Genomic DNA, 21,845 nt, shown 5'->3' with positions numbered 1-21,845 from the left:
ACTTCACTTTGCATAAGTTCATATAGGCCTTCCAAGATTTTTTCCTGAAGTCATCCTGCTTATCATTTCCTAGAGTGTGATAGTAATATATATAATATATAAAATTTTTTTGAATTTTTTAATTTCCCTCCACTCTCTCTTCCCTCCCCCCCACCCAAGGAGGGCAGTCTGATAATCTTTGCATTGTTTCCATGCTGTACATTGATCAAAATTGAATGTTTTGAGAGAGAAATCATATCCTTAAGGAAAAAATAAAATATATGAGATAGTAAAATTACATAAAAGGATACCTTTTTTTTTTAAAAAAAATTAAAGGTAATAGTCTTTGGTCTTTGTTCAAACTCCACAATTTCCTCTTTGGATTCAGATGGTATTCTCCATTGCAGATAGCCCCAAATTGTCTCTGACTGATGAAATGAGCAAGTCCATCAAGATTGGTCATCACTCCCATATTGCTGTTAGGGTATACAACATTCTTCTGGTTCTCATCTCGCTGAGCATCAGTTCGTGCAAATTCTTCCAAGCTTCCCTGAATTCCCATCCCTCCTGGTTTCTAATAGAACAATAGTGTTCCATAACATACATAAACCACAATTTGTTCAGTCATTCCCCAGTTGATGGAAATGCACTCAGTTTCTAATTCTTTGCCACCACAAACAGGGCTACTTTGAATGTTTTTGTACGAGTGATGTTTTTACCCTTTTTCATCATCTCTTCAGGGTATAGACCCAGTAGTGGTATTGCTGGATCAAAGGGTATGCACATTTTTATTGCTCTTTGCGCATAATTTCAAATTGTTCTCCAGAAAAGTTGGATGAGTTCACAACTCCACCAACAATGCATTAGTGTCCCAGATTCCCCACATCCCTTCCAGCATTGATCATTGTCTTTTCTGCTCATATTGGCCAGTCTGAGAGGTGTGAGATGGTACCTCAGAGATGCTTTAATTTGCATTTCTCTAATCGGTAATGATTTAGAGCAATTTTTCATATGACTATGGATCGATTTGATTTCCCCATCTATAAATTGCCTCTGCATATATGATAGTATTCTTTCACAATCATATACCACAACTTGTTCAGTTGGATTCCCAATTGTTGAGAATATTCTCAATCTCTTAATTCTTTGCCACCACAAAAAGAGCTGCTATAAATATTTTCCCTTCTCTTCAGTCTTTTTTGGGTTACAATTTTTGGGTCAAGGAGTATACACAGTTTTATAGTCCTTTGGCAGAGTTCCAAATTGTTCTCCAGAATGGTTGAACTAATTTTCAACTCTACCATTAATGTCTCAGTTTTTTTTACAATCATTCTAGCATTTTGTCATTTTCCTTTTCTGTCATTTTAGTCAATCTCATAGATTGTACTTTAGAATTGTTTTTATTTGCACTTCTCTTAATCTTATTTGGAGCATTTTTTTTCATGTGACTATTTTAGCTTCGTTTTCTCCCTCTGGAAACTACCTATTCATATCTTTTGACCATTTATTAACTAGAGAATAACTTATTTGTTATGAATTTGACTCCATTTTCTATGTATTTGAGGAGTGAGACCTTTACCAGAGAAATTTGCTGTGAAAATTTTTTCCCAGTTTCTTGTTTTCCTTCTAATTTTGACTGCCTAAGTTTTGTTGTGCAAAAGCTTTTCAATTTCTTGCAATCAAAAGTATCTATTTTGTTTCTGTGATCCTTCTGTCTCTTATTTTGTCATAAAATCTTCTGTTATCCATAGATCTGACAGGTAAATTTTCTCATCCTCCCCTAATTTACTTATGATATCACCCTTTATGTCTGAGTCATTTAAACATTTGTCAAACTGCTTTCCAGTTTGCCCAGCAATTTTTGTCAGACGGTGAGTTCTTATCCCAAAAGCTTGGATCTTTGGGTTTATCAACACCAGACTACTATGGTCCTTTACAAATGTTTATTGTGTTAACTAATATATTCCATTGATTCACCACTTTGTTTCTTACCCCATACTAGATTGTTTTGATGATTACCACTTTTGTAATATATTTTGAAATCTGGTACTGGTAGGCCACTTTCCTTCCCATTGTTTTCATTGATCCCCCAATATTTTTGACTTCCTTTTTTCCAGATGAACTTTATTATTTTTTTCTGGCTTATATAAAATAGTCTTTGGTAGTTTGATTGGCATGAAACTGAATAAGTAAATTAACTTTAGCAGAATTATCAGTTTCATTGGCTTAGCCTAACCACAACAACCAGTTGTTGAGATCTATCTTAATTTGTGTAAAAAGTGTATTGTAATTGTGTTCATGTGGTACCTGGGTTTATTTTAACAGATAGACTCCCAAGTATTTTATGTTGTCTGCAACTATTTTAAATGAAATTTCTTTTTCTAGCTCTTCTAGGTTTTAATATAAAAGTATTAATGATTTATGTCGTCTTAAGTTGTCTTGCACTGGAAGAATGTCTTACTCAGATCTTTTGATGACTTTTTTTTGTTAGATTTTTTTTTAGGGGTTGCAAGACAATGGAGTTTTAAGTGATTTGCCCAAAATCACACAGCTAGGTAATTATTAAGTGTCTGAGATTTGAACTTAAGTCCTCCTGACTCCAGAACCCATGCTCCATTCACTCTTCCACCTAGCTTCCCTGATGACTGATTTGATAAAACCCCAAACACCTACTAGTAAAGCCATTTGGTAAAGAGCAGAACAAATAGCTCAGCCTAATGTATAGAGAGTCTTGGTTTTCTGCCCCATTTAATGACTGTTCCCAGAATCATCTCTTTGGAGATATTCTCCTTTTTCTCTGTTTCACTATCTTTGTGTTGTTCCCCAATGAGCATAGATGTTGAGGCTTGCAGGAGTGACATAATCACATTGTTTAAAGAATTTGCAAAGTACTTAACATAGATTTTCATTTGAGTATTACAACAACCTTCTGAGGCTTATAACAGGTGGTAGGTAGTATCCCATTTTACAGTTGAGTAACTTAAACTTTAACTTAACCCCATTTGCCTTGCAAAAAAACCTAAAAAAAAAAGAAATTGACCAAGATGTTAATGAGCTAAGAAAAATTCCCAGAACCCAATGAATTTACAAATGAATTTTACCAAATATTTAAGGCACAGTAAATCTCAATTCTATGTAAACTATTTCAAAAAATGGGTCAAGAAGGAGGAGTCTTATCAAATTCCTTTTATGGGGGCAGTTAGGTGGCACAGTGGATAGAGCACTGGTCCGAGTTCAAATGTGACCTAAGTTACTTAATTACCTGGCTGTGTGACCTTGGGCAAGTCAGTTAACCCCGCTGCCTTAAATTAAATGTCATAAATAAATTTATGACACAATATGGTTTTGATCCCTCAACTAGGCAGAGCAAAAACAGAGAAAGAAAACTAAAGTCCAATTTTCTTAGTAAATATCAATGCAGAAATTTTAAATGCAATAATGATTCAGTGTTAAGAAAACTATTATGTTGACCATATCAACAACAAAAACAAAAATCATAAAATTTTATCAATAGATGTAGAATAAGTCTGACAAAATTTAACATCCATTCCTATTAAAAACACTACAAAGCATAGTGATCAATGGAACCTTTCCTTTTTTTTAAGTTTTTAAAATAATAAGGTACTTAAAAAACTGACATCAATAATATGATTTTTAAAATTTGTATGGAGAGAAGTCTAGTTAAAATTCTCCTCTGCATCATTTTTGCTATTCTAATTCATAGCCACTTTTCTTTTTGAGGAGCTGGAATAAAGTCTTTCTATACATGAGCTCAAAAACATTTGGACCAGAAGAAAATTCTGCAAAGCACTTTGTACTTTTGCTAAAAAGCAAGGAAAATATTGTCCATTGCTTATAGGAGGAAACAGGCAGGACTCCTGGGTTCTATTTCTGACTGTCCTGTCCATTTCCCACTTGTGAGTCACTTCCTTTGTTTCTGATGCAGGTATTCTCCCCCATGATGTAGCTGTGAAAGTTAAGTTTCAGGGAGGTTGTACTTGTCTCAGGCTTTTCAAGCAATAAGATCTAGAGTTAATAATCAGGTTAAAGGAGTTAGTTAAAGAAATGTGTAGTTCTTACCTAGACTGAATGAAATGTTCTTTATAAAATGGTGCAAATGTGGGTGATTAGGTGGCACAGTGGATAGAGCATGGGCCTTGGAGTCAGGAGTACCTGAGTTCAAATCTGGCCTCAGACACTTAATAATTACCTAGCTGTGTGGCCTTGGGCAAACCACTTAACCCTATTGCCAAAAATCCTTTAAAAAATTAATTAATTAAAATCAAATAAAATGATGCAAATGTGTAATTTCATGACAGGTTAGAGTTATAAATCTTTTGCACTCTTTCAGATGAACAAAGTGAATATATTTCTTGAAAAATAAAAATGTCAGCACATCCATGTATTATGTTACAATCTTTGAAAATGAATATCTAACCTTGACTGAAACAAACTAAAAACTCATTGCAGAAAACTATCTTAAGCAAAGAGATCTAATTCTGAAGTGGCTACTTTATAAGGCCAACTGATTATTATTAACCTGATCTAATAGTGTCTTCTCTTGATGAGGGTCCTGAAAAATTGTACTTAGCCAAGTTGGAGGCTAGTCTGTAAGGATTTTCTCTTGGAATAGTACTGACTTCCCAGAGAATTTCAGGATGTAAGTGATTTGTGATTGCTTTGTGATTGCTTCAGGGATTTTTTTCCTTGGGTTTAATCAGCTTCACTTAATAAAAATTGACATTCACATAGCACTTTAGAATTTGCAAGGTACTTAACAAAGTAACTTACACTTTTCATTTGAGCATTACAACGACCTTCTGAGGCTTATAACAGGTGGTAGTATCCCATTTTACAGTTGAGTAACTTATGCTCAGTGAGATTTAGTGAATTCCCTAGGGTTATTATTTAGTAAGTTTCAAGTGCCAGTTTATGTTTCTGATATTTTATTTTTTCTCATTTATATATTGGGAAAATTTAAGCATTCATTTTTACAAGATTTTGAGTTCCACTTTTTTCTCCCTTCCCTTCCCCCTTCTGAAAATGGTAGGCAGTTGATATAATTTATACATGTACTATCATGTAAGACATTTCCATATTAGTTTCAGTTGTTGAAGAAGCCAAAGAAAAAAAATAGCCATGAGAAAGAATAAAGTAATTGAAACAATATGCTTCTTCTGCATTCAGGAAAGCCTTCATCAGTTCTTTATGTGGCTGTGAATAGCATTTTTCTTAATGAGTCTTTTGTATTTGTCTTGGACCATTGTGTTGCTAAAAAGAACTGGGTCATTCACAGCTAATCAGTAAATAGTGTGGTTGATACAATGTATATTGTTTTTCCTAGTTCTGCTCATTTCATTTTGCTTCTGTTGGTAGAAATTTTTCCAGGTTTTTCTGAATTTTTCCTATTCATCATATCTTATTGCACAGTAATATTTCATTATGTTCTTATACCATGGCTTGTTTAGCCATTTCCCAATTGATAGGCATCCTTAGGGACCAAATCTAAATCCAAATTATCCACCCTCAAAGTCTAGTCCTGGGTCTATCCAGTGTGCCACCCTTTTTGAGGTAGCAGTAATCTGCATTTTTGTCTTTAGCACAGTAGCTAAGGCATTTTTCTAGGAACTAGAATGGTATTGAACAATCTCCCTCTCTCTCTCTCTCTCTCTCTCTCTCTCTCTCTCTCTCTCTCCCCGCCCCTCCCCCCATGGTATCTTATTTTTATTGACATCTTTTAAGTCACATTCATTTCTAAATGTATTCTTGTCCCCTTCCCACTCCTTACTAGCATATAGACCCTTCTTTTGTCAGCTGCGGTCACCACCCAGGATGTTTGCCACCTACCACTCTCCCCACATCTGTTCTCACTATGGGTCACACGCTACCCTGCTAAGCTAAAAAACCCTTAGCCAGCTTTCAAACCCTCTGTACCAGACTGAAGGGTCATGGGAGGTATGAACCTGTAAATTCAGGGCAACCTTTTGTAAATGGCCTTTTACCCAAATCACAAACCCCGAAACCTCCAAATTAAAATCTGTCCAGGATTCTATCCGTCTTCCTCCTATTCAGATTTGATACTACGCTCACAACTTACCCTTTGTTCCTGATTCATTCATCCTCTGCTAGGAAGTTTTCAAAGTCATGGAAATATATCATGAATCTGTATCTAGCTCTAAGGCTTGGTGAAGTGGAGGGGCTAGGTCTTAAAGGAAATCTTTCTGGAAATCTGCCATTTGTGTTCATCCCCACTGTCTAATCAGGACATTCTGTTTCTGCCATCCTATTAATCCTCCTACAAGAGAATTCCTGAGCTGGAGAAAGGAAGGCTGCTGCTCTCTCCTGGGGAAGCTATGGCAAGAGACGATGCCTCTTCCTCAGGACCCAGGGAGATTTCATTTAGGAGGTAGTTGGATTGGAATCTTGGAGAAAGAGCATTTCAACAGCAAGACTTGTGGATGGAGTGTTTTCTGAGCATGAATGCAGGGAGATAGAAGGATAAGAATAAAGAGCAGCCTTGTTTCCTTTCGCTGGAACATAAAGTACAAAAAAGGAGAATAGTATGAAATAGGGTTAAACATGCATTTGAGCTAGATTATGTAGGACTTTAAATACTGTGTTGGGGAAGGGCAGCTAGGTGACCCAGTGGATAAGGCACCAGCCCTAGAGTCAGGGGGACCTGAGTTTAAATTCAGCCTGACACTTTATAATTACCTAGCTGAGTGACCTTGGGCAAACATTTAACCCCATTGTCTTACAGAAATTTTTAAAAAAAGCTAGGTTGGGAAGTTGTCATTTTATCCTATAGAGACTATAAAGAACTTGTGAAAGTTTTTGAGAAGGGAAGCCATAATGGTCAGTTCTGTGTATTCAGAAGACTAATTTGCTGACTCAATGAAGGTCAAATTGGAGAGGGGAGAGAGAGACTGGTGGTGTTGGTCAGCCTATTTCACATAATCTTGTATTTGATATATTTTCATATATTATCTAAGTCTTTCATCTCTCATCAAGTAGATTGTAAGCTCCTGAAGCACAGGGACAGTGTCTTCTACTTCCTTTGTATTTCCTCCCTACCAGTTCCCTCCACATCCAAACAGACCAACTGTAACAGTGAACCCTTAATAAATCCAGAGCTTGTTACTCATTCCCAGGTGCCTGGTTTAAGTCCCCTGCCTTTTAACAACCTGCCAGACAATGCTAAAGACAAAGAATGTACTTTCCTTGGAAAAATCCTTTCTAGGAAGAGTTCTAGCCTCTCCTTGAAGGTCAGGTAATAGAGTGTGTTGTGCTGCCAGTAAAGCAACTGGACTGAGCCTACTCTAGGTCAGCTATTCTCTTTTTCTGAGCTGGAATTATATAACTGATGACAAATTGTCCCACCAGAGTCCCTCGGGGAAAAAGGACTGATTTTTGGGCTGTGCACATGTGTAACTCCCAAGAACTCTACATTCAACTTTCTGGCTTCCCTTAATTTTGCCTGCAGTGTTGCCAGATTATATGGCAGCACCTCTGAGGTTGGATCAGGCCTTGTATAAGGTGACTGCTAACCAGAGAATCTTCCCTGGCTTGACCTCTCGAGGAGCTAGCTACCAGTCAGTCACATTAGAAGTGTTCTCCAAGGGTTATGGAATAACTGGGAGGGAACCTTGTTGACTTTCGGATTGAGAGTTGGGGAGGATAAGGAGAGACTGAGTCACATGCCAAGGGAGTACAGTCAGCATATGTCATTACAACACAAGAGCCTTCTGCCTTTTTTGTCCTTGACTAAATTGAGTCCAGGAGTTTGAGTAAGAGTCACAACTTTAATCCTGGACCCTGTATGATGCAGAAGCAAAAACTTGGGCCTGTGGTGATAGTAGCATCTGAGAAGGATCACCCCCCCCCCCCCATGCTGCTAGCAGCATTGTCTATTTTGGCTGGAGAACCGAAGCATGGCCCAGCTGTATTCAAATTAACTTTACCCTCTAGCAGTCTGGTGAATCCTTTGGGCCCCTTCTCTGAATAATATTTATATGCATAAAATACTGAGGATTACAAAGGAAACCGATTATATTGAAATAAAGGTGTAATTTTTTTTTCCCCATCCTATTGTGGCTGTCCCCAGATTAAGGACTCAGTGATCTAGAGTGATGCCACCACCTACATGATTAGAGTAATGCTTTTTTCTTAATTTTTTTTATCATGAATATAACACTTTCCAGCTAACACAAATGTTTCCGTATATAAAGAACAGGAAAGAGAATGGTATGTAAAATTGTGAACTTCTGTTGCTTATAAATTTTAGGTTTTTCGAAAGGCATTGGGGTTAAGTGGCTTGCCCAAGTTGCTTATAAATTTTAATGTTAATTTTAGTTTTTTGTTGTGGTTGTTGTTGTTGTTGTTGTTGTTGTTTTGCAAGGCAATGGGGTTAAGTGGCCTGCCCAAGGCCACACAGCTAGGTAATGATTTAGTGTCAGAGGTCGGATTTGAACTCGGTACTCCTGACTCCAAGGCCAGTGCTCTATCCACTGCGCCACCTAGCTGCCCCCTAATGTTAATTTTAACAAAGGAATAACATCCTGTGTGGTATCCATTTCTGAACTTTTTTCTCTGTACTGTTTTAAATGTTTTATTGATGTCAGAATGGTGCAGCCATCACCCTAAGAGATTCCTGTGCTGACCTCTGTTAACTTTTTTCTCAAAGGTGTCATCTCCTGAATACATTTGGATTAACTCAGTGTTAAGAGATAGGGGTGACTGCTACATCCCCCAAAAGGAAAAGTTGCTATATTCCAGTCTGTTTCTGCACCTCTCATTATTGCCTCGTTAAGCAGTCAAGTTCATTCATAGCAGCCATATAAGAACTCAGCAAGAAGAGGGAGGTGAGGCATTTCAAACTGGTTACTTCTAAGCCAAAAAGCATTGAAATCCCTGTGCACCAGCAGCAAGTCAGAGCATACTGGCAATAGACATAGCCCCACCTCTAATTTTAGATTGGCTCTCTCATTCTAGCCCTGGCAGGGAAGGCTCCCTATTTAGGAGCCTTGAGGACACTCAGGTATCACATACACACAATCTCATACTCTCACACTCTCACTCCCTCTCTCCCCTCTCTTCTCTCTCTCTCTCTCTCTCTCTCTCTCTCTCTCTCTCTCTCTCTCTCTCTCCCCCTCTCTCCCTCCCTCCCTCCCCTCTCTCCCCTCTGTGTCTCTTCTTTCTCTTCTATCTCCTCACCTTCCTCTCTCTCTCTTTCTGTGTGTGTGTGTGTGTGTGTGTGTGTGTGTCTCTTTTCTCTCTCCCCCTGGGCTGTCATTGCCTTGCAAGGGACTCTGTTAGTCCTGAAAGAAATCTTTGGAGCCCCTGCTGTTGCCCACAGAAATCTCTGTGCCCTGTTGTTCAGTGGCAGAGTTGGGAGTCATGTGCTCCCACCAGTGATAGACTGTCCCTTGTGACCATATTTCTACACTGCTGAAGTGATGATGCAATCCCTACATGTGAATGTCAAAGGTTAGAATCCAGTATACAACAGCCTTAAATTCTTGTCCATCTCAAAAGACTTTTCCCAAGACTCACTTTGTACACATAGATTGCAGCTGGTGCTGAACTTGGGAGGCTTTGAGTGTCCCCCTCAGCCTTGCATTAGGCCCTAGTTTGCATTCAGTCTCTCTAGGATGCCTGACTTTGCCTAAAATAATGAGAAAAGGAGACTCTGTGTTGCCCCTCAGCCCCATGCTGGCACCTTGGTTTTTCTCTGTCATCTTCCTTCTTGCTGCCTAGACTTATAAAGTTTCTGATTTGTATCACTACTTGAAGCCCAGTGGCCTCGGATGAGGTGGGGGTGGTAAAGGTACAGTGTGCGGCGGCGTGGTGGAGCTGTTCCCACTCATCTCTGTTGAAACAGCTTTCATCAAACTGTTGTCTAGACAGTGTTTTGTATAAAGGCAGCATTTGCACAGATGTACCAGGGCCTCTGTGGGAGTCTCCAAGGAGAAGAGTAATCCTATTTTTGAGCCTAGTGCGCCCACCCATCAAGGTATTCAAATAAATCTGACTAGTGCCTGTGTCTCAGGCAGGGGATTGCAAAATGACTTTAAAATGGTATCCTGACTATTTCTCTTCCCCATGGTGGGGGAAGGGGGTACCCATCTTGCCTGTGGTGTATGTGTCCAGGGAGTTCTAGCTAGCAGCCAGGACCTTGGTCTAAGTGTTGTCTTTGGCATGTGGAAAATAAGTTTGATTTCTCCACAGCATTTTCCAAGTGGAAATAATCTTAGAACTAGACACCCCCTCCCTCCCTCAATTTGTAGGTGAAAAACTTGGCCCCAGAGAAACGAGGTGACCTGTACAGTGTCATGTTTGGAACCAGTCTCCTGGGCTAGTATTTTTCCCTATATGTCATGCAGTCTATTGCTGACTTTTTTATTTGGAGAGGATGCTGGGAAGTAGGTGCTACTATTATCCTCATTTTACAGGTGAGGACACTGAGGTAAAAAGAGGTTAAGGACTTCCTCCAGGATCACAGCCTCCTTTCTGAGAGTGGATTTGAGTGTCCCTGGCTGTAATCCATTACACCACCCAGCTGCCCCCTAGCGCCATCTAGCTGCCCCTATTTCAGTAGATTGGTGGTTTCCAGGATTCAAGGAACTTCTCTTCATTTTAATTTTGCCCAAGAACAGAAATGATTCCCTAAGCAACTGAAAGAACTGAGATGAGGATTCAGACTTAAGTCTCTCAGTTTTGCTCTACCCATAATTTTAATTTTTAAGTTATACTTTGAACTTTTCTATGTTATGGTTTTGGTAAAGTAGATTTATCTTTAAAATGCTGAGTTCTCTTTTAAATGAGGCCTTTTATGAATATCACCAAAATCTACCAGATGTAGACCTGTCGAGTCTATTATATAATAAGAGAAGTCTTCAGTATTTGAAGTTCCTTGGTTCAAGTACTGTGGGCACTGGCTTTGTCTTTTTGAAACAGGGCCCATATTTGTAAACCAAAATTGCTCCTGCTATTAATAATAATCATCATCATCAGAGCTCAAGTTTTGCAATTTATATGGTCCTTACCTCCCTGTAGGGTAAAGAGTACAAAAGTTCTATCCCCATTTTACAAGAGAAACTTGGACTCGTGAGCAACCCACCGCTTGTAAATGTTGGCCCTGAGTCTTCTGACTCGCAGACCCAGATTCATGCTGCCTTCAGCATCTGCAGCAATTATATCTTCATTGCACGTCAAACCCCTTCCGTAGATGCTGCTTTTCCTACTTCTGTGACCAGTGTTCCCTCCTGACTTAGCCCCTAATAATCCAGTAATCCACTGAGCCTTTGCTTTTTGTCAGTGAGAACCGCCTCTAGACAAGAGGAAGAGGAGGTGGCTTCCTGAGGCTGTGCCAAGTCAGGCTTGTGCTCTCCCCAAGGCTGGGGAATGAGCCAACTTAGTCACTGTGAGGGGATCTCTTTCTTTCTCCCGCAGAGCTGAGGATGAAGCGGAGAGCATCCGACAGAGGAGCCGGGGAAACGTCTGCTCGGGCGAAGGCTCTGGGAAGCGGCATTTCTGGGAGTAACGCAAAGAGAGCTGGGCCCTTTGTGCTAGGTAAGAGTCCGTCTGGAGCAGGCAGCTCACAGCCTGTTCCATGTGCTGCCCAAATGAAGTGACAGGAGAGCAGCAGTGTTGCAAGATGAGCTTCTGTTCAGACCTTGAGCTTCAGTCACCTAATGATCAGGGCTCCTCTAATCAACTCAAAGTGGTTTAGTTTTTTTTTTTATTCAGATTCTCAAGGGAATTGTGAAGTATTAGGTTAGCAGATATTAGTGTAGGAAAGGATAGATGTCTTTGCTGACTGGGACTGTCTTTCCTTTGAAGAGGGCTTTCTCTTTTCCCTAAAAATACTGCTTTAGATCCCTTCTGGGAGACCCCCACGATTGCCATGGAGTGATGCTTGAATAGTGCATGATTAATTCTAGAAAAGCATTGAGGTAACTCCCAAGTGCCTATAAAATCTGGCTAACAGTTTATGAATAAGAAATGGGGGTGGGCTGACTGGCTGGGTTTTATGTTCTGGGGTTTGCCATGCTGTGATTATCCTGAGCCACCTAAGTAAATGTTGGCTGTCCTATTAATAAATGTTTATTATCCACCTCCATGTGCTATAAACACTGACCCCAGAAGCCCAGATTGCCTGTAGACAGGAGCTAGCTGAATTAGGCAAGCAGGTCTTTGGAAACTCTGCCCTCACATGGAGGGGCAGAGATTAGGTGTGTGCTAGATTGCATGGCAACACCCTAGGGCATGTGGATTTGTCACTGGTACAAGAACAATGAGTCACAAAATCTTGGAACTAGAAGGGGATCATCTAGTCCCTCCCCTACTTGAAATAGGGATCTCCGTCCACAATCCAGAGAAAGAATGCTGCAAGCTCAGCCGTCTGGATGTAAGAACTTCTTTTTGCAGACATGATATTGGTTCCAGAAGACTTTAAAATGCATCAGATTAATTGTTTTTAGGAATAATACAGTTAGTAGGAAAGACTGCCTGATGTAGACCTTTAGGCCTATCTAAGTAAGAGAATGGGATTGAGTTGCAAGTACTTGGCAAAGATGGACTGGTGGACATGGAGGTGGATGCCCCTGTAGTCCTAGGGGTGGGATCTCCTGATCTTGATGACATCACACTGTGCTATCCCTGACCCCTTAAATGCCAACAAATTTATTCTCCTCTGTGTCATCAGGTCCTCGATTAGGTAACTCACCAGTACCCAGCATTGTCCAGTGTTTGGCAAGGAAAGATGGGACAGATGACTTCTATCAGCTAAAGGTAGGTGGAAGAGAAGGCCTTAACACTTCCAGCTTCTGCTTTCTTGAAAGAATTGTGTACCCTCAGTAACTTCACACAGTGCTGCTTTCAAATGAGGAGTGTGACTACATTTTTACCTTGAAGCAATTAGGTTCACACATTCTGTCACTCTCTACAACTCGTGGTTTAGATGGATTTATATGTACATAAAATTAAAGAGCAGTCACATGTGAAAAGCCTGTTCAGTCTTCCTTGACAATAAGAAATAAAACCTCTCCAGTATTTCAATTTAGTCCTACCAGGCATTTTGTTTAACAAACACCAGATAGTCTTTCTTTTCCTTTTCCCTCAAGATTCTGACCCTCGAAGAAAGAGGGGAACAAGGACTAGAAACCCAAGAGGAAAGGCAAGGCAAGATGCTGTTACATACGGAGTATTCTCTGCTTTCCCTTCTCCACACTCAGGATGGCGTAGTTCACCACCACGGGCTCTTCCAGGTAAAGGGAGAAATGGGGGTGGCTGGCTCTGCAAGCCTCCTGCCACTTCTTGGATCTGAATCGGCATTCTACTTTCCAATGACTTGTCATGTTAATTTTTTAAAAGAATTTTTTTATTGCTCTCTTTTGTTTTTACATCACTTAATTTTTTTCTCTATATCTCATACCCCTCCCCAGAGAGCCATTCCTCACCATGATATTTCCTCTGCAGAACCACCCTAGTGAATCAAGGCTTCCTTAGGAGCTGAGGAGGTTATTCAGAGGACATTGTTTACTTACTGACCCAGTGGTCTTTGTCATGATGATCAACTCTAGTCAGAACATAAACTGTATACATTTTAAATGGTTGTGATTTCTTTGAAAAGCAGCTTTTCTGAACAAAAGGGAAAAACCAGGAAGTCTCTTAAAGACACAAAGACTTTTGGAATAGATTTGTGCTCTGTTTTCCACAGTCTTGACTTCTTGAGAAATGTAAGAAAAATAATAAAATAAGAAGCTAGAGGACTTCTATATCACCTCAAAATGACTGTAAGTGGATTCTTTCCCAATGTATAGATGTCCCTTTAGTCATTTGTTGGGTTCCCCAGGCAGAAAGTAAATCACTCAGGTTGACTAGTTAGGAATCCTTTTGTAAACACGATCATTAAAATTTGTGTCCTTAAAGGGGCTCTAACATCTTTAAAATAAAAAACTGTTCTTAGGAAAGAAATATATTTTCTGTCCTGACTGGGCACATTCTCCTACCTGTCCTGAAAAGGACTGATTATTTTGAGAGTTCATATGAAATCAATAGCTGAGGACAAAAAACAGTGGTTACAAAAATGATCCCATTCCCAATACTCTCCTGATATGTAATCAGGCATAGCTGGAGCTTTGTTCCTCATCAGTTTAGTCTAGAGGAATGAACAGTAGTTGTCTCCTTAATGTTTTTGTGTTTAGATTTGCCTTCAGAGACTCTGGGAGGTAACCCAGAGCAGTAATGGGTAATTCAAAAGTTTTTCTTATCTAACGTATACTAAGAGTAGTTTAACTTTCATAACAGCTTACACCAGAAGATCAGAGTCCTATTTAAAAAAAGTATTTGTGATTTAATCATTTTTTGTACACATTATTTTCAAAGACCAGAGACCTTGGTAGTCCATCAATAAGTATTGAATCAGGCCCTGCACTTGGTAATATAGCATCTCAAGTATGATCACTGACCTCAGAGATCTTAGAATTCAGTTGTGGAAGTTAAAATACCTGCTTAAGAAGATGAGAATAGGGGCGGCTAGGTGGCATAGTGGATAAAGCACCAGCCTTGGAGTCAGGAGTACCTGGGTTCAAATCCAGTCTCAGACACTTAATAATTACCTAGCTGTGTGGCCTTGGGCAAGCCACTAACCCCATTTGCCTTGCCAAAAACCTAAAAAACAAAGATGAGAATAGAAGCGCTTTATGATAAGCACCAAATGTCTGGTACAGATAATGCTTCAGAGGTGCTGAGGAAGAGAAGTTAACTTGGGGTGGAAGAGAGATCACTAGATTTCCAGTTCCAGTCCTGCCTAGTCCCTTCAGCTTCGGTCCTTGTTTTCCTTATTTATGAAATGACTGACTTCTAAGGTCCCTACTAACAGGAGTTCTGTGATTCTCGGGAAGCTTGAGTGACCTTAGATCACTACAAGCTGGGTAGGAGAGCATATTGTGTTAGAGAGGGGGAGCAGGATGAAAGATCTAAAGTCTGTCTTATCTTAATTCAGCTTAAATTTTAAAGAAGGAAAGTGTCAATAAATCCTCAGTTCCTGAATAGGCTTGATGATATTCATAAAAGTAGTTGTGCCTCTCAGTTAGATTGTGACAGTGTACTTAAAATCCTAGGCACTTCCCAGAGCTTAACTCTTAACTTTTCTCCTACTTAGATAGACCACAGAACCTGCTAAAAGTCAGTCACTCTGAAGCTCTAGGGAAACAAAGGATAGAGCCAGTCCCTACCTGGGGGTGATGTACATTATACCACTGGGTACCTGACTTGGGGACATCATGAAGATGATGGGAGAATCCAAGCCAAGCAGAGCAGTTGGGGGCAAATAAAGTGGTTGTTGAGATTCTCAAGGTTCCGTAAAGTGAAACTTTGGGAGGAGGTCTTTGCTCTGCTTTCTCAGCAGAGGGGTAGAAGCCTTGGAGGGCACTGTTGAGGTGTGAAGATCAAAACCAAAGCTGTCTCCATGATGATTGATGTTTCCTGGTGATGAGCTGGGATGGTTGTACATACTGATGATGTGGGGTCAGAAGCAAGCAGAATGAAGGATGGCTTGGATGTTGAAGGATGGTATGATGGGGAGAATTAATGCCTCCTTCTCCTCTTCCCAAGACATCCCCATCCCCCAAAAAAGGCACCTGGTGAGAAGAGTGGCAGGAGCCTATCAACCATCTGATGCTTTGGTTTTAAGCATGTGGCCCTGGGTTCAGCTTTCTTTGATTCTCATGAGAAACATGGAATATTAAGTCCTTGCATTTATGAATAGGACCACTTCTTTGTAGAATTTGGCAGTGTTTGAATGTGCTTCTCTGAGATATATGATGCCAGTCACTGGAATTAGGCTTGTTTGTTGGATGCAGCTATTGGCTCCTCAAAGATTAAATAATGTTGATTGACCCTACAGTCACATAAGTTTCAATCCCACAAGCATTTGCTATGTCTTAGCCTCTCTTTTTTTGCTACCCTGTACAAGACTTGGTTTTAAATCTTCTGAATGCCATCCCTTTCTTTTATATACTTTAATTCAAATAGGAGCCTCCAATGCTAGTGACTGTCACAAAACCACTATCTATATTTCCTTTCCTCCTAGGATCGAGCTTGTGAAATTGTTGAGGATGCAGAATCTACCCGGATGGTCAAGAAAATGAAAAAACGTATCTGTCTAGTCTTGGACTGCCTTTGTGCACATGACTTTAGTGACAAGACTGCAGATCTGATCAATCTCCAACATTATGTCATAAAAGAAAAACGACTCAGTGAAAGAGAGACAGTAGTTATATTCTATGATGTGGTCCGAGTGGTAGAGGCTTTGCATAAGGTGAGTGGCTACCAAGCTGGACTGTTTTTTTTCTTACACATTATAGAGTGTATTATCTTTTAAGAACTGAATAAAGGATGAGAATGGATGAATATCTTAACTTCCTTAACAGAATATTCACAGTGAATTCTGCTAAAGCTTCTATCTTCTCAATCATCTGAACAGTGATGATAGCTCTGTAACTTCAAGAAAGAAGTAATAGGAGCAGCTAGAAAGCACAGTGAATAGAGCACCAGTCCTGGAGACAAGATGACTTGAGTTCAAATGTGGCTTCAGACACTTAATAATAACCTGTGTGACCCTGGGCAAGCCACTTAACCCTGTTTGCCTTACCAAAAAAACCTTAAAAAAAAAAAAGTGTTACCTATGTATGCAGATTTCTTGGACTCAAGATCCTTTAAACCTAAAAGCAAGCCCCCCCAAAAGCAAAATCTAGAGGTGTCTATTGCAGTCTGAAAGCTTTGTCATTATATTGCAAATAAAAAGGAAGTTGATCCGTGTCATTCTAACAGATTCATGATTTTGATTCCCTGGTTGTTCTCTATGCTCTCAGTTAGAGTTGTCCATATCCATCTTATATAGCCTTTTATAAATCAGTTTCCAATATCATTTCATCCACAATATTGGATGTCATGGGTGTGAATAAATCAATAATGGCAATGTGGAGGGCAGTCTTTCTCTCTTGGCAACTATCTGTATGCAAGGGAGGGTGTGGGGGGTGGGGTGGTTAGTGAGTACTTTTAGTGCCAAAATCCAGTTTCCTTCCCACATGAGTTAACAGAGTTGTGGAATTCTTGGATTCTGAAGATTGCACAACAGAACAAGAACTGAAAAGGATAGTATTTCTGATGTGTGAGCAAAGTTCCTATCATTAGAAGTATTCAAGCAGATCTCTGTGATCAACTTGTTTGGGGACATTTTAGAGTTTATACCTTGGCCCTAGTGGCCTCTAAAGGCTCTAAGCTTTTATGAGTCTTGAATTTGTTGTGAGTGTCTAAATAACCCAAATCCAAAATCAGTATCTTTTCAATGTATGTTGTTTTTCAGAAAAATATCGTGCACAGAGATCTGAAACTTGGCAATATGGTGCTAAACAAAAGGTAAGCCAATTTTTCTCAGTCTCCTTGATCTTGAGATTAAAGTGAATTTTATATGATTTTATGAACAACAGCACAAATAACAAGATAAAATGTCAAGTCTAACAATTTGGGTTCAGAAACTTATACAGTATGGGGGTAGACAGTAGTTTGTGTGGAAAAGAATGGGGAAAGAAGAAAGTCATATTCAACTCCATACAAATCCAAAATGTTACATGACAGCCAAGAGAGCCAACTTAATCTTAGGCTGACTTTAAATATGCAGTGGTGGGGTGGCTAGGTGGCGCAGTGGATAAAGCACCAGCCCTGGAGTCAGGAGTACCTGGGCTCAAATCCCGCCTCAGACACTTAATAATTACCTAGCTGTGTGGCCTCGGGCAAGCCACTTAACCCCGTTTGCCTTGCAAAAAACCTATATAGACCACAGCTCCATTTTAGAAAAACTGTTGATTGACAAACCTTAAGCTATTTCCATAGGACAATAATCATTGTGGGAATAAGACTGGAAACCATGTCATCTACAAATATCGGTTAAATGAGCCAGAGATGTTAGCTTGGTAAAGAGGATATGATTTTTAGCCCTTCTGATATTTCAAGAGAGCTTTGAAAAGAAGCTCTTGTGTTTTCCTTGACCCCAAAGTACAAGGCAGCTACACAGAGGCTGATTTCAGATAAAATGGGAAACTTCTACTAAACTGCCCCAAAGTAAAATCAATTATTTGAGTGGAAAGTAAGGGAATCTCATGGGTGGTCTTTAAGGAAGGAGTCTGCTGCATTTTTTTTTAAGGTTTTTGCAAGGCAATAGGGTTAAGTGGCTTGCCCGAGGCCACACAGCTAGGTAATTATTAAGCTCCTGAGGCCATATTTGAACTCAGGTACTCCTGACTCCAGGGCCGGTGTTCTATCCACTGTGACACCTAGCTACCCAAGGAAGGAGTCTGGGGGGAACCACTTGTTAGGAATAATATGGGAAAGAAAATTCCTCTGCAAGAACAAGTTGAACTCTGGGTTCCTCCTAACTGAGCAGCTTTCATTTCTTTCAGCTAATATTAACCTTTCAAAGCTTTGTAAAGTGTCCCCAGTTCAGGGAATCCTTTACCCTGAGAATATCACCATAAATCAGCCTGGTCCCATTTTATTCTCCCCACACAGGGGTGGCCTTGTATATTTTTACATACACACAGTTCTCATCAAAGCAATGGATGCAATCCTCACTTGTTTTTTGCGGCTATCCCCCTTTCCAAAGTATGGTAGGAATATCCCAACAAAGTCAGAAAGGCTGTGAGTAGACCAGAGTAGCCAGGGCTGTTTGATAAATGGCTCAAATGCATCAGGGATCATCCCCAGGGTGTCTGGAGGACAAGGAGGTTTTCTTAAAGCTTCTCTCCAAATTACCAAATCGGGATCTTGAAAGTACAGTGGTTAAAACAAAGATGGTGGGAAATGCCAAGAATTTAGATTCTTTTCTCCCCACTTGCTGTTGATGCACCAGGGCAGATAGACTGCTGACTTTGAGACCTAAAGGTAATCACCCCCTAGAAATGTTATCTGAAGACCTTAACAAGAGCAGGGATGCGGTCCAGCAGGTGTAGGGCAGTCATGGCTCAGGAACTAAATGCTGCATCGACAGCTGCCTTCTGTGGAAACTGATAGCTGGTAATGAGGAACAGGGAGATCTGCAGAAGTCAGGGAGCCGGGAGGGAACAACATTAATTATGTCACCTGGTCCTCATAACAATCCAGGAAAGTAGCTAATATTGGTCTCTGTTTGACAGTTGAGGAAACTGAAGCAAATGGGTCAAATGACTTGTCCTGGGTTCTGAAGCTGTCTGAGGCTAGATTTGAATTCAGGGCTTCCTAACTCCAGACCCAGCACACTCTCCTCAGTTCCACCACTGAAGTACCTCCCAAAATCAGATCTGAAGGACATACCCAGTAAGTGTTGAGCCTCCAAATTCAGTACAAAGTGTTAAAAACTAAGGTGTGGTGGGCACAAACGTGTGTGCATGTGACTTCTAGGTTTGCCTCAATTCCCTTTTCTGGTTAACCCTTGTTTGAGTGACATAGGAAGTGTCAGCTCTTAGTGGCTCCTCTTCACCTCTTAAAGATGATAGTAATTGAGTTCCCAGAAAAAAGGTGAACCTGACTTCTTCAGCTGAAATTCAGGCAATTTGGAATGGGATGTGGCTTAGACCTAGGAGGTGGCCTACATGAAAAGGAGGCCTCTGATCTAACTAGAGTGGGGCCTTTGCCACATGAGGGCCCTAAAGTCTTTTCTAGTTCTAACACTTTAATGGTTCTCAGTACTGACTTGAGAGGGCTGATATAAATAAAGCTTGCCCCCCCCCCCCTCCTGTCCTGGAGGTGAATTGTAGGTGTAGAACAAGGTGTGTTGTCAGTAGCAAGATTGATTAAAGAACATTAATAAAGTGTTTATTTTAGAAAGAAAGGGGGGGGGGATAAGGTTCTCACTATCCATAGACAATGATATTCTGTAAGTGGGATCTGTAGCTAAATGAAAAATAATTTAATCACTATTTCTGTTAGTGACTCAGCAGCCCATTCTGCTAGTCAGTACCTTCCTTCTGTCACTGCCACAAATACCCCCTGGGATCTGGACAAGAGTGTCCAGAGACCCAAGTGCTACCTCAAAAGCAGGGTTTTCTTCATTGCCTGGTAACTTCCCATTTCAGCCACTTCCACCTCTTGGTTATGCTTTTATCGGTTCAAAAATCCCCCTCCCTCTACCTTAAAGCAGATTTTTCTCATGCCTTTCACTTGGTTAAGTTGCTTCTGCTATCAGCCTTAAAGAAAGGAACAAATAACTAATTACTTCCAGTTGAGTTTTCTGGTAAAAGAGCCAGGAACTCTTCTGGTATAGGAAAAAACGAAAAAGAGAACTTTTTTACAAGAAATACATGACAACAGTGGTTATGTTCTCCCCTTTGTTGGAAAAAGTGAAATGACTGAATCATCATTGGGGTTACTTTAGGTTTGGGACAGTTCCTTTTTCTCTCTTTTTTCCTTTTGCTTCTCTTTCTCCATCCCTCTCCCCCTCTCATTATCTTTTCCCCTTCCTTCTTTCTTCCTCTCCCTCTCCCCTCCTCTTTCTCTCTTCCCCTCTCTTTTTTTCTCTTCTCTCACCCTCTCTCACTTCCTCTCTTCTTTCCTTCTCTCTCTTTTTTAAAGAGTTGCATACCAAGTTCCTAGAAAAGGAAAAAACATAATGGCAGTCAATAGGGTCGTAACTGAAGTGTGACTCATTGCACTAATGCTGCCACATATCTACCCCCCCTGCCTGTCTAGTTAGCAGGGGCCTGAGGATATGTTGGTTCCCAAAGGTCTTATTCTTTCCCTGGAACTGGCAGGAGCCATTGCATTCCCAGGGAGGCTGGCCTTGGGAGCCCCACATACTTTTAATTGTTTTTCTGGGTTTGTGTTAGACTTTACTCTTTGAATAGAGCAATATCATGATATAATGGTAGGATCACTGGGCTTAGGTTAACTTAAGTGTCAGCCCCAGCTTTACTGTAGGGTCTTAGGTGAGTCACTTCTCTCTCTGTAAGATGGAGATGCTTATATTAGAACTATCTAGCTCTAAATGCCCCCCCCCTCAAAAAATGAGAAGTAATTGTTACCATGTTTCCTCTGAAACATGGTGGGGAGGGGAGACAAGAAATCTGCAGTCTTTGGTTCTGTAGTGGCTTCTCCATTTTTAATTCCCTAACATCTCCTGCACAGTATCACATCATTCAGTCATGGCAGAGTAACATTTTCAAATATATTCTATTGAATTCTCTAATTATCTCAGTGAGAGGGGCTGTGCAAGGCTTCTCCTGCCCTGGGAGAGAGCATTTCATAAGTGTCTAAAATGAGTTTTTCTTGCCTTAGCTGTTGTGATCTCTCATTTCTATTAGATAAACTGATTATCTTAGTGACTCCGGGACAGACTGTCTTTTCCCTCTCTGACCCTCAGTTTCCTCATCTATAGAATGAAGGAAGTTAGACTGATGATATTTTAAGGTTTATTCAGCTCAAAAATCCTATGATATTATCTAAACTAGCAACAAAAGGGTCATCTTGGAAGACATGCCCTGCTTCCAGTGCACTCAGGACTGTTTCTATTAACCAGCATGGTGTAGTAGAAAGGTATTGGTCTGAGGGCAAAACGTCTGACTTCTAGTTCTAGCTCTACCACTAAGGTGTCAAGGGACTTGGAGCAGGTCACTTTCCCTTTTTTAGGTTTTTGTAAGGCAAATGGGGTTAAGTGGCTTGCCCAAGGCCACACAGCTAGGTAATTATTAAGTGTCTGAGACCAGATTTGAACCCAAGTACTCCTGACTGCAGGGCCCGTGCTTTATTCACTGCACCACCTAGCCGCCTCTCACTTTCTTTTTCTAACTTATTTTCCTCATCTGTAAAATGATGGAGTCAAACTAGATGAT

At 40.3% G+C, this 21,845-nt stretch overlaps 1 protein-coding gene across 3 annotated transcripts in view; it reads left to right on the top strand.

The window, feature by feature from the left end:
* STK40 (serine/threonine kinase 40) overlaps positions 1-21,845 on the top strand; it is a 55,357-nt gene that overhangs the window by 9,299 nt on the left and 24,213 nt on the right. For 2 of the 3 annotated variants that reach the window (XM_074217553.1, XM_074217551.1), the window contains exons 2-6: positions 11,431-11,550; positions 12,686-12,771; positions 13,104-13,247; positions 16,076-16,303; positions 17,351-17,403. In XM_074217553.1, the coding sequence (XP_074073654.1) occupies positions 11,439-11,550; positions 12,686-12,771; positions 13,104-13,247; positions 16,076-16,303; positions 17,351-17,403 (623 nt within the window). In that variant the 5' untranslated portion in view covers positions 11,431-11,438. Of the gene's footprint in view, positions 1-8,453; positions 8,841-11,430; positions 11,551-12,685; positions 12,772-13,103; positions 13,248-16,075; positions 16,304-17,350; positions 17,404-21,845 lie in introns of those variants that run through there. The other variant, XM_074217552.1, reaches the window with a different exon arrangement.

This window comes from Macrotis lagotis, chromosome 1 (assembly GCF_037893015.1).
Source record: "Macrotis lagotis isolate mMagLag1 chromosome 1, bilby.v1.9.chrom.fasta, whole genome shotgun sequence".
In the NCBI taxonomy this organism is placed as follows: domain Eukaryota; kingdom Metazoa; phylum Chordata; class Mammalia; order Peramelemorphia; family Peramelidae; genus Macrotis; species Macrotis lagotis.
The sequence above is the reverse complement of the archived record's forward strand: the minus strand, read 5'-3'. Positions and strand labels throughout refer to the sequence as shown.